The 17,383-nt window shown below is 38.4% G+C and overlaps 1 protein-coding gene across 1 annotated transcript; it reads left to right on the top strand.

The window, feature by feature from the left end:
• The first annotated feature begins 1,860 nt into the window (after positions 1–1,860).
• Positions 1,861–2,349, top strand: LOC101297817. The gene has a single exon (XM_004295300.1). It carries the CDS (start codon positions 1,861–1,863, stop codon positions 2,347–2,349), a length of 489 nt encoding a protein of 162 aa, XP_004295348.1.
• The last annotated feature ends 15,034 nt before the right edge of the window (positions 2,350–17,383 follow it).

Raw genomic sequence — 17,383 nt, forward strand, 5'->3', positions numbered from 1 at the left:
ACATTGCTGGATATTATCTTCTGACCTATCCCGTCTCGCTTCATTGGTATTATGGATTCTGGTAAACTCATGGATGATGCTCCTAACCTTAGCTATCATTCGCACGATGTCGGGTTTATCGATGGTGACCATGCTTGCAGGTATATCGATGATGGACATGCTTGAAGTTGTTGAAGATCAAAACTCAAAACTAACTAAGTTCAAGTAATATATGGATAATACAGTGTCATCAACTTCTGCTGTATTGGTTATATATATAATGTAGGTTTCCGTCCTTTACAAGCCCTAAATCGATGAGCATTGATCGAAATAGGTAAGCTGTAAGCCTGAATTGACTAGGATTTAAAAGGACAAAAGAAGGAAAGTGATGCAAAATTTTGGTAAGAACGTATTGTGTATACCTACCAATTTTGGGGATTTTGGTCCGAATCCTAAATCGATTAGGAGAGCTAATATTGAAGCTTAGCTTGTCCCTCATCTTTCATTTCGTAATATTGGAGAGGAAATATCTCACATCAAAAAATGGATAAATAAAATATAACTTATAAGTGGATAAATCATACCCAATTATACCGAGGCATTTTGTGATTAAAACCCAACACCTTAAAGGTGGTTAAGTTGAAATAATATCGGTACAATATGATTCGCGGGCCACGCTTGTCCCTGTTCAAGTGACCCAAAAACTTGGCTATGACAAGATTGAGCAATAATGCAACATCACCATGGAAAATTCGGAACCAGTCCAAATGTAACTAATAACCTGATTCTACTAGGAAGAGCTCCAAAAGAGTTCAAGAACTGACCTTAACTTATTCAATAACCTTTACAACCTTATATATGCACAGGGACATCCCCAGCTAAAGATAATACTGCTAGTCCCCAGCAAGTAGCAACTTCCCCCAAAATAACCCGGGTAGAGTCCTATGTCCTATGTCTGAGACCATGACACCAACTCCGTCGTCAACGACCGCACCGCTTACTTTGGATCCATGACAGCAGCAAAACCGCCAACACAACCATCGACTGACAACAGAAAGCTGGAAACCCTATCGCTGTGAAAACTAGCCATGTCCAAAACATCAACCACAACATATATAAACAACATACGTACGCCACCAACCATCTCAACAATAAGACGAGATTGAAAGTTGTTGATGACCCAAACCGAATCAAACTAAAAACAAAGAAGGTCCATATCTTTGTCAACATTATCTATCTCCAGATCCACTGGCATAGCCAGAAATTGCAATTAGACGGGGCAAAACTGAATAGTATTACATCGAGAAAAAAGTAATTGTGTGATAACATAATTGCTCATCTATCTTTCCAACTCAAAAATCGTAGTGCACTTTTGAATGGAGTAATGCTAGGTGAACCACCTTAGAACTCATCTTAGGTAACAGCATACGTGGCATATCCACGTCATCAAAGCATTAGTTATGTCTTTTATATTTTCATTTTTTCTTAATTACAAAAATTATTTTTCTTTTCTCACTTTCTTAGTTTAATCTTGTCAACCCTATTTTTCTTCTTTTTTATTTAACTTGTGTTAGTCTTCATCTTCATCTTCATCTTCATCAAACCAACCATCTTCATCAGAGCAACAAAAGTACCCTTGTCGATCAATAAGTCGATCTGGTAAGCTGAAATTAGGGAAAAGAAATACATCGATGCCTAAAAGAGCAAACACTGAAAAAATTTTCATCCTCTTTTGCTTTCATTTTCTCTTTTGATAAATTGCAGGAATTTCAATCTGCAATGGATCCCACATAGAGCAAGCTAGTTGTCAAACTTGATGATATCAAGCTCTTATCTCGAAGGGATGCGTATACAGGGTTGATGGTTAGGTATCTTTCAGACATGGATGTTCCTGAACTTGTGCAACCACCTATTATTGAAGAAATATTTAAGGTCGTTGATGTTGCCGTCCCCAAGCTGCCCATCATGGTTGATATTCTGGACATCACCTATGTGGACAGCGGCGGACTATTTCCTGCGACTAAACCAGCCATGCATTCACGGTTTGGAGAAGTGAGACTTGATAGTTTGGATGAAGCTATTGTTACACGGACGCCTTCATGCCTTATTTGCTTGAAGGACCTTGATCACCGACATATCATTACGCGACTACCTTGGTCGCATGTTTATCATGCAGATTGCATTGTTAGTTGGCTGGAGACTACTCACTTTTGCCCAGTGTGCCAATATTCAATGCCGTTTGTCCGGAGACCAAGGTGCAAGCCCTTCAATATCAATATCGGAGGGCTCAAGCTTAGGCCAAGGTGTAAACCTTTCAAAATCCGGCTAGCTCAAGCTCAAGACGACGATGGACTCCTCCGCTGCTCATGATATCTGCTGCTGGTATAGTAACTATTACGCTACTTTGCAGATTATGGAAGCGAAATTAGGATTATGATGCAAAATATATATAGAGGCCCGCTGTGGAGCGGACGTCCGCATCGAAGAACAAGTGCGGACGTCCCTCCGTTCTCCTCCGTCCGGTGCTGATGACGGCGCTCCTCCACCCGAGCGGACACCGGAGACATCCCAGCGGCATCTCCGATCACTTTCTCTTACCGGCGAGATCGATTTGAAGGTCTTGGCAGCAACCTCCACCAAAAACTTCAGACAAGGTTGATTTCGCCGGCAAACTGGAATTCGGCGAACTCGCTAGAAAGATCGGGGAAGCCTCTAATGTCTGCTCGGGTGGAGGCGCGCCGGACAGAAGAGAATGGAGGGACGTCCGCACTTTTTCTTCAGTGCAGACGTCCGCTTCATATCTTTTTCGATGTGTGTGTGTGTGTGTGTGTGTGTGTGTGTGTATATATATATATATAGGATTTTTCTCAGCTACAAACGTCCGCACCAATGGTTTTGGTGCGGATTTTCATTTTTGCACCACTTTTTAATCGAGTTTCCTCATCTGAGTTTCCTCATCTCCAGCGTCTAGTATCTAGATAATATTGTGTAGATCATCTCTGCAAAATTTCAGCTAATTTGGTAATCGTTAAGGCCCTCAAAATTGCGTCTTTCTGTTATAACATGAACAGTTCATGTTTGGCAGATTTCAGTCCGTTCATTTGTTTTTCAAGTTTAAGGGCCTTAACGATTACCAAATTGGCTGAAATTTTACAGAGATGATCTACACAATATTATCTAAATACTATACGGTGGAGATGAGGAAATTCAATCGAAAAGTGGTGCAAAAATAAAAATCCGCACCAAAACCATTGGTGCGGACGTTTGTAGCCAAGAAGCACTATATATATCAGCATAGTTATTGTATCATTGTGCTGTGCATACCATGCAAGTAATTGATCGGCTGAGTTTAGGTTTGAGTTCATAAAATAAGTTTCAGGTAATTAGTTACTTCAGTTGTTGCTACTTTAATAATTTGTAATTTCTGTGAGAGATAATGATTTTGCAAATGTCATGAGATATCACAAAAATAATACCTGTATATATAACAAAAGCTAATAAATCCGGATCGGAAGAACACTGCAATCTAGTTGATGACCCATTAGCTAATAAAGCTAATGTTATGACCCATTCTGACTCTCCCCGGAAGAAGTGAAACATGATTTTACTTCGCTACTTTGTGATCATGTCATACTATATTGTATACATGGTTGATGGTTCCATGTCCAACTACCACCAGCAAGAAGCAAGAAATGAAATGCATTATGATCAGAATTCAAGGGCCAAAGATGAAATAGAGCTCAGGCATCAAACTTCACGGTGAGTATATAACAAAAGCAGAGCAATTTGGTCATTTACTAACTTGCAATCAAGCCATGTCAATATAACCCAGAATTCAAATTCATGAAACCTACACAGCCTTATATCCAAACCTGAATTGCAATTCTGGATTATTAGCTACCAAGTCATGTCTAAGACACTGACACTACCACAATGTTTAACATATGTACAAAACAAAGTCGCATAAAAATGCAACTCTTCATCTTCCTCATCTTATTTTGTTGAAGTGGCATTTTCTGCTTTCCTTGGATCAGTCTTCAGAATCCGATCCTGCATCAATTTTAACGATTATAAATTACAAATTTCATCATTCACCAATTCATATACGTTCCAACATGACCCAACTTTATCCCAAAAACGTGTTCTATACTGACCAGACGGCAGCTATTACATGCCACTATGACAAAAGAGAAATTAACAGAACCTGTGATTGCTCCATTTGATCAGAACAAAGCTGACTTTGTCCTGCCATGGTGATACTCAAAGTGGGGAGCATCATCTGGTATCACTGGCAACTCAACAAACAGAAAGTGATAATTACAGAAATCAACAGTAGATGTCTTGACAAAATCAATTTTGGAAAAAAATCCAACCTGTGATCGCTTGAGGCCAAGCATATGTGTGCAGTGGGCAAGGAGGACGATAGGAACGACCACAAACTCACCACCATCATTAACTCTTCTTCCACTGCTTCCAGAGATATCAATTGGCCTGAGAAAACAAAAACAAATCAAGCCACAGAAAATCGGAAGTAAATAAAGTAAATAGATATCAAAAGTAAACAAATGTCAAGAAAAAAATCCATCATCGACGTTACTGAGTGTGTTCAGGATTCCTGCAATAAGAAAGAACACAAAGAGTAAGTATTCCCAATTTATAAACACTGAAAAGATAGCAAGAAAAAGAAAGAGATTATGGTCAATATACTGAGCAACTGCGGCTGGATGTTCAACATTCCTGTAAACAAAAAGAAAAATAAAAGGTAAGCTTTCAAAATGTGTAACACACAATGAAAAGACAGCTGGTATGACAAAATTAAGTTTGCTAAGACAGCTTATATAAGCTATGGAAGGACATAATCTGAGCTTATATAAGTTAGATAAAAAATGAATACCATTGTGGGATGCCCGGGATCAATAACCCCTGTAGAGTGTTCATCAACATAACCTGAGCACTTGAACGAACAGGAAATGCAAGTATTCTCTGCAGAATTTTAAGACATTAGCAAAAAGAAAAGAAAAAAAAAAAACTAAAAGCCATTTAAGTCCTAACGCTTTGTATTTTGACTGATTCTATGTATCACTAGGTTTTCTCCCTTAAATCTCTTCTCTTCTCCATCTCCCTAAACCAAAAGCAAACTCACAAAGCAGACAAGTTATCAAATGGATCCTAAATGATGGTCTCATCCAAGTTCAAACTAATATGAAATTCTAGAAGTTCTGAGCCAAACTAAATGGGAGCAATAACATTGTCCATGCACAAATGAACATGTATAATGTACTTGGAGGGATTGTCATTAAACCGCAATCCACAATTATTGATCAACAATAGAATTAATATGAAGTTATTTTTTAAGAATCATAAGGTACTATAGTCTTCTAGTTCTAAGCCAGTAAAAATCGCTGTAAATTGAACTCAAGTTGTGATTGCATTAAGACACAAACTGGACCTCATTATGTACAACACCACTACATTCACGTGTAAAGATCAAATGTTGAAATATCTACAATCTTGGACTCAAGCAACTCCACTAGCAAGACATTATGTCTCACACCCATCCTCTTATCAACAGCTAGATCTAAAACCAGGGTAGCAGAAGAGCCTTTGAAAGCTTGTTCTCGCATCATTCTCAAATAGGATTCACTGCCATCTCTCCGATAAGAATTGCACTGTCTGCAAACATTCCAAAGACAGCAAACTCGATGCAAATTCATAGAGAGAATCTAACCTTAAGGAAATGATGTGGTTGCCTCTATTCAATTCCTTATATAGAGTCAAAAACCATAATGTAAGCATTGTCTAGGCAAGAACCTAACAGAACAGTGATCAGCAACACCTAAATTTCTGTTCTCAATACACTAAACCACGCTATAGAAATTTTTACGTAAATGACACATATAGGTTGTACCTAATCAAAATCAATAGTGTTCAACTAAACATTAGTCAATGAACAAATCAGCAAATGGTTAGATATATCATATCATTTTATCGTATTTTAACCAAACAAGACTCTCAACACTACTACAACTACCAAAATATGATCAAATTAAGCTCTACTCGTGTTGCCTGATTCATTAGGCAACATATATAAATTCGTTGATGGAAACACACAATAATCTAAGTACAACATTTTAACAATTCTGCATAACTTAAATCTTAATTTTCTCACAGACATTAGAATCTACTCGTTATCTGTCAAATTGCAAGGTAATTCAACTAGCAAATTATCATCTAATTGAAGATGCTGAACACTAGAGGAACTAGCAAATTACGCATCAAATATCATATCCTCGTGTTTTTGATCAAATAAACAGATGCTAATAGCTTCTAATTGAAATTGAAATTGAAATTGAAATTGAAATGTTACCGGACCTGATTCTGTGGTGGATTAGGAGCATCCAACAGAAGCTTCAGTCCCTGCACGAAAATATCTTAAAAATAAAACCTAGATCTACGAAATGACAAAACCAAATGACAAAACCAGAGCTTCCTAGTTTCAAGTCGATTTTTAAAATCGAACTACCTCAGAATCATCGGACTTGAACTTCGAGCAGGAATCCATGAAGCGCGACTTGATCTTCGCGAGTGAATCGGTGTCGGAGAGAGAGACGCATTTCTCAAAGGATCAGATTCAGAGCTCTGGCTTTGTCTGAAGCAAAACAAAGCAGCACTGAGCTAGCGGGAAACCAAATTTGTATTTATAAACAAAGTAACGGGTCGGGTTGAACCATTCTCAAAAAAGAAAAAACGGGTCGGGTTCAACCGACCGGTAAAAAAACAAAAATAAAAATTTACTCGCAGTAACAATAGGACTTAATTTACCTAGATGGGAACGCCATACTCTTGGGTCAGTCAGAGACAGGTTTGCCGTCGAAGACGAGAGAAGAAGTTTTGAGGAGGATCGCTGTTTGGTTTTGGAAGAGGAGATGGAGACTCGAGAGGACAAAAATGGATGCGGCGGTCAGTGTTGTGTAAGCTATGGCTCCACCAATAACCTACAGCCACGTAGTGGAGATAAAAAAGGTTCTCCTCTTTTTGTTGGGCTATATTTAACTGGGCTGGGCTGCCAAGACTAAACAAATCCAAATAATACTCCTAGTTGAAATAAGTTTGTTCCATGCCAATAAGTTTTCGTAGAATCAAGGAAAATTGTGTGTTTAATTATTTACTAGCTCCAAAGAAAGTACAAGTAGGATAATTTTTGTTTGCCTTAATAGGTAGCAAATATTCAGGACTTATTAATTAAAATTAAGAAGATTTTTTCCTAGCTAGTTAGATTTGGATTCAAGGAAAGCTCGATATATATATTCATACTCTTGTCTGTTCCCTTTTGAGATTAGCAAATAAATATTCAGCGAATTCAGTACGTTGGTGTTGAAGCATGGATTATGATTTCGTAGTAGGTCAAGGAGAAATAGCAGAAACTCTCCCCAGCTTGACCACTCCGTCCGGAAAGGATTTGCTCCCTTTCAAATTAGGGTTCTTCACCATGCTCGGGAGGCGTCACGGGAAGTATGCGCATCCGGATGCAGATTCTATTTATGAAGAACCAAATCTTATAACGGGAAGACTAATGCTAGTTGAACTCGATGATATCAAGTTGTTATCTAGAAGGGATGCGTATACAAGGTTGATGGTTAGGTATCTTTCAGACATGGGTGTCCCTGAACTTGTGCAACCACCTATTATTGAAGAAATATTTACGGTCGTTGATGTGGCCGTCCCCAAGCTGCCTATTCTGGTTGCTATTGGGGACACGACCTTTGTCGACAGTGGAGTAGTTTTTCCAGCGACTAAACCAGCCATTCGGAATTTGGAGAAAGTGAGACTTGATAGTTTGGATGAAGCTACCATTACACAGACGCCTTCATGTGTTATATGCTTGAAGGACCTGGATCATCAACATATGATTACTCGACTGCCTTGCTCGCACGTTTATCATGCGGATTGCATTGTTAGATGGCTGGAGACGAGTCATTATTGCCCAGTGTGCCGATATTCGATGCCGTTTGTCCTAGACTGCCAGCCTAATATATTCGGAGACCAAGGTGCAAGCCCTTCAATATCGATATCCGAGGGCTCAAGCTCAGGCCAAGGTGCAAACTCTTCAGTATCCGAGGGCTCAGGATCAGGCCAAGGTGCAAATCCTTCGGTATCCGAGGGCTCAGGATCAGGTCGACCGTGGACACATCCGCTGCTCATGATATCTGCTGGTGGTATAATAACAGGTACATTAATTATTTCGCTACTTTCCAAATTATGGAAGCGAAGTTAGGATTAGGATGCAATATATATATGGATCAGCATCGTTATTGTATCTTTGTGCTATGCATAGTGCCATGTTACCATGCAAGTAATTGATCGACTGAGTTTAGTTTTGAGTTCATGAAATAAATTTAGTTACTCCATGCCGGTTGTTGTTGTTGCTACTTTAGGAGTAATATCAGTATATCACTAAAATTACCATGTATATAACAAAAGCTAATAAATCCGGAAGAACATCCCAATCAAAAATATAATAGCACGCCCTACTTATCCAAATCCTTGTAGAAGAGAGATTTCTAATCCGAATTAGCTAGATCTGATTTAATTTCATTAGCATAATATTCATCTATATATAGAAAGAGTGTGTGCATGCAGTAAGTGGTCTATATTGAGGAATTCCTCTCACTATTAAGATTATGAGTTCACCCAATACGTATGACGAAAGTAGCCATTAAAGAAACAAGTAAACAAGTAGTCATCGGACAAGGATAAGACAAGATAAACCCCAGCTGCCCAGAAATGCATCCGGCCGGATCCGATTAATGTTCATAAAGATGACGGAAATCCATAGGATTGATGATCCAAGCGACTTTGTTTTGGGCCCTCATATCTGAAGTAAAAGTTGATGTGTGTGCCATTTCTTTTGTTGGGTAAAATAAGAGAGACAGACATCATTCCTTTATGAAAATTTATTTAAAAAAAAGAAAAAACAATAAGCTAGAAGACTAGGCCAATTGGAGTCGACACTTTACACAAATGCTCGACGTTCTTCTGCCATGCATGTCCCAAATCGTGAGCATCCGATTTTGATTCGCAAGATATTTAGGTTCCTTGAAATGGCAGTCCTAGGGTTGCTTATTAGTGTGATCATAATGGACGTGACTGTGCGCTTAGACGGCTTAGCCCGTGGTTTAGTTGAAGAGCCTCAAGCGTCGTTTGATAGGATTATCACTGCTACGGTAACAAGCTAAGGGAATCCATGGAAACATATGAGCCCAAGCTTATTCCTGCAACTAATTAAGGTATCCATTGAGGGTTTAGAGAAAGTCGAACTTCATAGTTTGGGTGAAGATTCTAGTTTTACATGTGCTATTTGTAAGGAGGGTCTTGATGATGATTCGATGCTGTAGAAGAAGATGATTTTGGGAATACTGATCATGATAAGTTGATTACCCGAGGGCGATGACTGCTCGCTTGTCTTGCTTAGACGTTTATCATGAAAATTAATTGCATTGTCGAGTGGCCGGAGATAAGTCACTTGTGTCCCTAGTGCCGATACCCGATGCCAAGTGAGCAATGAAACCCAGCATACTCTATTTACTTAAGTTTGATTTCGAGTAATTACTCACTGCTAGAAAGCTTAAAATTGTTTGTCTGATGCGTACGTAAATTAATTAATTGATAGGTAAGACCGTAAAAATTAACCACAGCTTGACTAGATATACTTGCATGCACCGGATAGGCATATATACCAGATATATAGGTATAGGCTTCAATAACAATCTAAATATTATATACATATGCACCAATCTAATAACAAACATACCTTGACAAACATTTTGGGAAAAAAATGGCAAACACATAATTAAGAAACCGAAAGATGGACAGATCGAAGCTCTATTGTAGAGATGCTAAAGACGACGATGTTGATGAAGACACTGAAGAAGGAGTGACATGAGATGACACCTCGGGTGACTTCCGGCGTACTGGGCACGATGCATTCAGTTTGAGTCATTCGTCTATGTAATTCGCATGGAAGTAATGGTTGCATTCCAGAATGGTCCTCAGTGCTTCTTTGGGTTGGTACTCGCCCAAACAAATGGAGCAAGTGTTGTCGTTGGCCCTAGGCAATCTCCGACTCTCTCCCAGCAAAGTCTTGGGGTATGAGTATATGACTCAATGGTTGGGGCGTCGAGGCCTAGCACATTACTACAACGTTGGCGGATTGCAGAGCAGTCGAGGAGGAGATGTCGTCTGTGTTCGGCTGTCGGCGGCGGCCGAAAATTCTGCCTATGATTATGCCGTATTTTGCACTTCTTGGTAGAACTGAGAGTTGAAGAACATTGAAATTTACAACATATTATATGATGCAAGCTATGATATTGAATTAAAAAGAATCAATGTCATGAGCGGATTACAATATATCTAGCTTTCTTGATTTAACTACTATGTTAGAGTCAAGAATGGAACTTTCAGTCAAGCTCCGCGTTTGAGCAACCTCCTCATTTTCTGGGTTGACAAATGACAATGAACACATAAGGACATGGACAAGAGCAATTGAAACCTCCATGACACGTATCCTTTAGCTTAATATATCAGTGCCACACACAGTAGGTGACCAGGGATCAAGGAAAGAGATGTCTCACCTATTTGAACTCTTGGTATGAAGGAGGGACAGACATGCAACATGAACCCTCTACCTCAAGCAAGAGTTATGTCTCACCTATTTGCTTTCTTACTAAATTGCGTTTCTTGTTTCAGAAAGTAGGATTTCGTCTCATCATTCATCTCTAACTGTAATGGTTAAAGGAATGTTGTAACGAGAGTTGGTTCTATGTGCATCTTCCATTCTGAGAGGCTTAACACCCAAAAAGAAGAACTAGATTCCAAATTCCAAATTCAAATTCCATGATCGATCATAATTATGGAAGAGTAATGCTAGGTAAATCACCATTTGAGGAACCATCTAGAGCTCATCTTATGTAATAGCTGATCGATCATAATTATGGAAGAGTAATGCTAGGTGAATCACCATTTGAGGAACCATCTAGAGCTCATCTTATGTGATAGCTAATATGGCATACCCACATCATCAAAACTTAATTTCTTATTCTTATATATTTTTATTTTTCTTAATTAATTACAATAATTCCTTTTTTTGTTTTAGTTTCCTAATTTTATTTTTTAAACCTAATTTTTATTTTTTATTTTTTATTTTTTTTATCTTGTGGTCTGATCTGCAAAGTGCAAACCTCTTCAACTTTGGTTAGAAACATCAAAGGATCAATTACTGTGTTTCGAGTAAAATTTGTTGCTCACTGGAAAACCTTCCTCTTCTTCATCTAATTAAACCCAGCTAACCTAGATTCTCATATTTCACACTTCTCTCCCTCTTCTTCCTCTAAACCCTATTTTTTATCTTGTGATCAAAATGATTTCTTCTTGTAAGAAACCAACCCATGAACTCCAATCCACCTTCCTCGAATCAAAAAATAAAATAAAATCCACCTTCCATTTGTGCAGCTCTTGTTCAATAAGCTATATAGATATTAGAAACAAGAGTTCTAGAGATAATTGAGGATCCAAGAAGAACAAAAGAACCATGCTAAACCAAAATTTAAATCCACATCCCATGAACCCTAATTCCAAAACATGTTATTCGTATTTCATACATGAGAAAGAAAAGAAAAAACTAATTATATAACCAAAGAGGAGCCTTGTGAGGAAACCAAAATCAAATAGAGGAGTTGATCAATTGAAAACGAAGTGTGAGGTATGACAGAAGAGAGTAGAAAACGTTGCAGAATTTTTTTTACAACTGAAGACCTCGCATGTCACATCCCGACCCTTATATTTTTTACCTTATTTACTAGCTTGATTATAATAAGAATTTTACCGTCTTCGTTATTGAAGTTATAGTTTAATTGGTCCCTAGAAGGGTTTCGGGGACGATTATGTGCGGAGGATTATTCGTGGGAGGAAAATATGACGACGGTAAAAATGGTAAATTTTAGCTAGTAAAAGGTAATTTTTATTAGGGTATTATTTTGGGGTGTAAATTTTAAAGTGGGTTTTGGTGTATAAGGTTGTTGGACCGGGTGTTAGAGGCCCATTTTTCTTTTCTCTTTTTCTTCTCTTTTCTCATCACGGTTCCCTCTCTCTCCCGAGCCCCTCCCGCTGCCCGGTTTTCCGGCCGTTCTCCTACCGCCGTCCGGCCACCATCTGCCGCCGCTCCAGCCCAGTTCGGAGCCCCGCCACCTCCTCTCCCTTCCCGGCCTAGTGCCCCCGCCGGTAACGCCGCTGAGCGGGAGTTTTCCCTCCGAAGACGCCGGACTATCCTTTGCCGGAACTCCCTCCTCCGGCCACCAAAACCGACGATCCTTAGCTCGTTTTGTAGCCCTCCTCCCGTGCAGCAACCCCTCCAAACAGCTCACCTTCTCTTGAGCTAGGTAAGGAGAAATGTGAAGTTGAAATTCTATAGCGTTTTTGATGTTTTTCGTCGATTACCCTAGTTAGGCTTGGAATTGGTGTTTGTGCTAGTTAGGAAAGTTGTAGAGCATGATGAGAGGAAGATGCTGTCAAAATTTCATAGGTTTTGGAGGTCGCCGGAATCGGCCTCCGGCCGCCGCGGTTTTGGAGATTTTTAGGGTTTTAAATGTGGAATATTAAGGGGATTATATTGATGTGATTTATGGAATTTTTGAATGAGATTTGGATAGGTTTGTGAATTTCCGAAGTTTGGTATTTTTTTGCGGTTAATTAATGTAGAATCCGGCCGTAGGATTTAAGTCGTATTTTTGGAAGGTTGTATTTACGACTGTCGAGGATGATATTTAAGTTCGGATCGTTCCGATTTAAGAATATCGAAGTTAGGCAATGATGAGCATATTTATGGCTCTCAGGTAATTTTGCCTATTTTGATTAATTATTGGATTGTTAGTTGGGAAATTAATATTATTTTTGGATCAGGACATGAGGAGGCTCGAGCAGACGAGACCCCAGATCGACGTCAGGCTTAGGCCTAATTTGTGAGTGGACTTTTGTTTTAAATAAAATGCATGCTAGAGTTCATGGTTGAACAATAATTGTTGCGGAATATTTTGACGTCATTTTATTTTGACGATTTTATTTCTCTTGGAGAGTTACCGAAAATGGGATTTTCGGTGGATATAAATATGTATTTATGAGAGAGTATGTATATAAAATGCTAGCTAGCCATATGTGTCTGTCCACCTTAATGGCGTAGCATATAGCCGCATTATGGTGTGACGTGAGCGTTGGACGTGAGCGTAGTAGCCCTATATGAGTGTTTAATTCACATAGGAGGTATGGACACATATTTATACACCCGTCTGTCCACCTTAATGGCGTAGTGTAGCACCGCATTAAGGCGTGACGTGAGCGTTGGACGCGAGCGTAGTAGCCCTATATAGACCCATGAATTTATATAGGGAGTATGGACGAGTGTAAATACATACATATATTATAGAGTCTGAGAGGCTCGATATTTTATGAGATAAAAGTTTTATCGCTTGCGGCATGCATTCGATTTTTCCTTAGAAATTAATTTGGGGAAACATAAATATTTTATTTATTATTTTATTTTTGTCCAGTCACTCTAACATTATTAAATGTTTTCCCCTGGGCCCTTCGTTTTAAATTGCCCAGTCTGCAGAGTTCGGGTTGGATCTAGTAGGAGGCGAGGCATAGTCACCTGCATTTCCGCCAGTTTTCATCAGTGGGTTACATGTTTAACCTACTCGTGTTTTCTTGCTTCTGCTAGTGTCTAGTAGCTCTGAATACTTTGGGATTATTGTATTTTATGTTTAGAATTTCTGAAGGATAATTATGTGATGTTTGGACGTGTTGTATTAAGAGTGTAATTTGAAATTTTCGAATTAGGGTTGTCCATTTTCAAGGGAGATTTTCTCAATCTTTTCAGTAAATTTTCCTTGGAGGTGGTCCCCGCACGACTTACTCCGGGTTTCAGGATGAAATTCGGGGTGGGTCGTGTCATCGCATATGCAAACATAAGAAACTTGAAGATATCTACAGAATCACAAGATAAAAAAATATAAAATTAAGAAACTAAAACAAAAAAGAAATTATCGTAATTAAGAAAAATAAAAATATATAAGAATGAGAAATTAAGCTTTGATGACGTGAGTATGTCATATAAGCTGCCACGTAAGGTGGGCTCTAGGTGGTTCCCTTAATGGTGGTTCGCCTACCATTATTCTTTTGAATATTTAGTTGGTTTAAGTTACAAATGATTATTGCAGTTTTAGTTGGTGGTACGTTTTCCTTAGTTCAAAGTTTTGTCACAGGGGATTTTATCTTAATAAGGTTTTAGCGAAGCCACTTAATTTAAGTACTCTTTATGTAATATCGTAACACATACGCAATTTTGTTTCCTAACTTTCATATTAGACTATTGATTGTCATTTTATGCTCTTCTTGAATAAAGCTCCACTTTCAAGCTTCTAAAAAAAAAAAAATAATGACATAATTGCTTCATGTAAAATGTTCAAATAGTTGACTAACGCGGTTATACCTAGCTAGAGTGTTATAAATTACCTTATGAGATCGATTTTAGAAATAGAGAAAAGAGTCTTATACAAACTGGACAGTAAAGAGATAAAATTATACATTTAATTGAACCAATTTAAAGATAAAACTGAAAAACAATTATCATGTGATTTGTAATACCTTATTTTAGGAGGGTCATTATGCGTGTAACGTTGAATCAACAATTAACGTTGAAAATGGGAAATTGAGGAAATTGTCAATTCACCCTTCTCGCCGTTATAATTATCATTAACTTTGAATCAACAATTAATATGAAAATGTGAGAATTGTCAATTGACCCTTCTCGCCCGCTTCTCCCTATGCCCATGTCCAGATCGAGGGTAGATCCATGACTCATAATGTAAGTCCACTGCACCCATGCCAAGACATGCGATCGCATGTATAAGAGCAAATAAATTGAACTAAGGAAACGAGTTGCCTGATAAAATCAGGTCAGATTGAGATAGAGTTTTGTCCAACTTTAGGTTCCAAATTCGAATCTTGCTTATTAACTCGACTTAATTAGTTAATCACTTAATCTCATCTTTTGTTGATAAGTTCATACTCCCCATTTCAACGATTGTAATCGTGTATCTAATTAATTTATATATATGATACTGCTGAGTGCTTACTGAGTTATTTTTTTCAAATGATCGAGTTAATGGGATACGAGTTTGCAAAATGAAATAATGAGAAACTTGTTGGCACTGGCCGAACTACATAGAGGGCTCTGGCCCCTACAATCATTTTGAAAAATGGTGGAATATAATTGGTTCATTGTAATAATTAAGAGATTTTTAAGGTAAAATTAAGTTTTGCCCCTTCCAATAAGAAATGTCAAGTTCTGCCATTGCTTGTTGGGTGGATCAAGTATATATGCTATCAGTAAACTAGGGGGTATAAGGCTACAACGTATTGAACAGTTGAAACTCGTCTAGACGGTTAAGATAGTTATTTGTCAAAAAAATTCAACTCAGGTATGACAATTGGTGAGCTGATCAGCATCAATAGTTTGTAGGACCAATTGTTTACTACTCGGTTTTGTGTTTTTCTGACTATATTAAGCACGTTCATCAGTCAAGCGCGTTCATCCACGCGGAGTTAACTCACTGCTGGTGAGGCTTGAATGGGTAGACTGAAGAATCTCCGGAGGAACATCCCTAACCTATGTTACACCGATACTCCACCCCTATGGAGTGTCGGAGTGTCCGACACTCCCAACACACCGATACCGATATGATATACCAAAATGTGTGTCCGATACACCACACGGCTTGTAAAAAAAAAATTGTCTTTTTGGACATGTTGACCGACACTCCACGTCAGCCTGAGACACGCCACGTTAGCGTGTATTGATTGAAAAAAAAAGAAAAAAAAAAAAGAAAGAAACTAAAGTCTAAAACCTAATCGAAGAGGAAGCCCACTTTAACGAAGCCGCATAGAAGAGGAACGACAAAAAAGGAAGCCAAGTAACGACATCGCCGTTCTCTGTCACTACGAGAACGACATCGCCTTTTCCTGTCAGTGCGATTGTTCCTCCGCTGACGCCGCTCTGCGAGAACGACGAAAACGGCGTCGCCTTTCTCTGTCACAAGGACTCTTCCTCCGCCGACGGCCGCCTAAACCCTCTTTTTGGTTGTAATTAAGGTCAATCTTAATCTCAGTTTTGATGTGTTTGGTGATTGCAGTCTCATTTGCAGTAACAGAAAAAATATAAGATTTTAATCATTTTATGAATTGGATAGAACTATTTGGTAATCATTATTTAGATTAAATATTAACTCTCTTTTATGTTATTTGTTACAGTTATGTAATTGTTTAAATTTATAACATTATTTAAACAATGTGACGAATTTATTCATATTTGAGCATTTTTTTTAATTAATTAAAAATATATAAATAAGTAATTATATTTACCGCGTCAAAAATACAGTTTTTGAGTTTTGTCGTGTCGCCGTATCGGTATCCTTGTCCGTGCAACATAGTCCCTAACAAAAAGATAATATTATTCCTTAGCAAGTAGCATATCTCTTTTGTCTAGGGGATCGTGACACTGGCTCCGTTGTCACCAACCACAACGCATCTCACCGTCGACTTTGGGTCCACGATAGCAGCACCACCGCCAACTCAACCATCGACTGACAGCGGAAACCCTGTCGTTGTGAAAACTAGCCATGTCCAAAACATCGACCACATTCCACAGCATAAACTCTCAACAATAAGACGCGATTGAAAGCTGTTGATGCCCCAAACCATATCAAACTAAAAACGAAAAGGTCCATATCTCTGTTGGGCATTATCTATCTCCATATCGATGGTAGATTCATGACTCATGACGTAAGTCCACTGCACCGCATGCCAAGACGATTGCATGCGAGAGCAAAGAAATTCAACCAAGGAAACGAGTTGACTGATGAAATTAGATCCATGCTAGAGAATTGATTGTATTGTGGTGATGGTTTGTCCAACCTTAGGTTCCAAATTCCAACCTTGCATATTAACTGGACTAATTAGTTACTCACTTGATCTCATCTTTTGTTGGTACGTTTATAATGCCTATTTCAACAACTACTGTACGATTGTAATCGAGTATCTAATTTTAATATATGATACTTAGTTATTTCTTTCAAATGATCGAGTTAATGGGTTACGAATTTGCAAAATGAAATAATGGGAAACATGTTGGGTGGATCAAGCATATGCTATCTTTAAGGACTGAGGGGTATAAGGCTACAACGTATTAAACTGTTAAAACTCGTCTAGACAATTAAGATAGTTATTTGTCAAAAAATTTCGATTATTAAGTTCTAATAGGCAAGAATTAATGACACATACACAAAGATATCAGAGA

The sequence above is a fragment of the Fragaria vesca genome, linkage group LG3, assembly GCF_000184155.1.
Source record: "Fragaria vesca subsp. vesca linkage group LG3, FraVesHawaii_1.0, whole genome shotgun sequence".
Classification (NCBI taxonomy): Eukaryota; Viridiplantae; Streptophyta; class Magnoliopsida; order Rosales; family Rosaceae; genus Fragaria; species Fragaria vesca.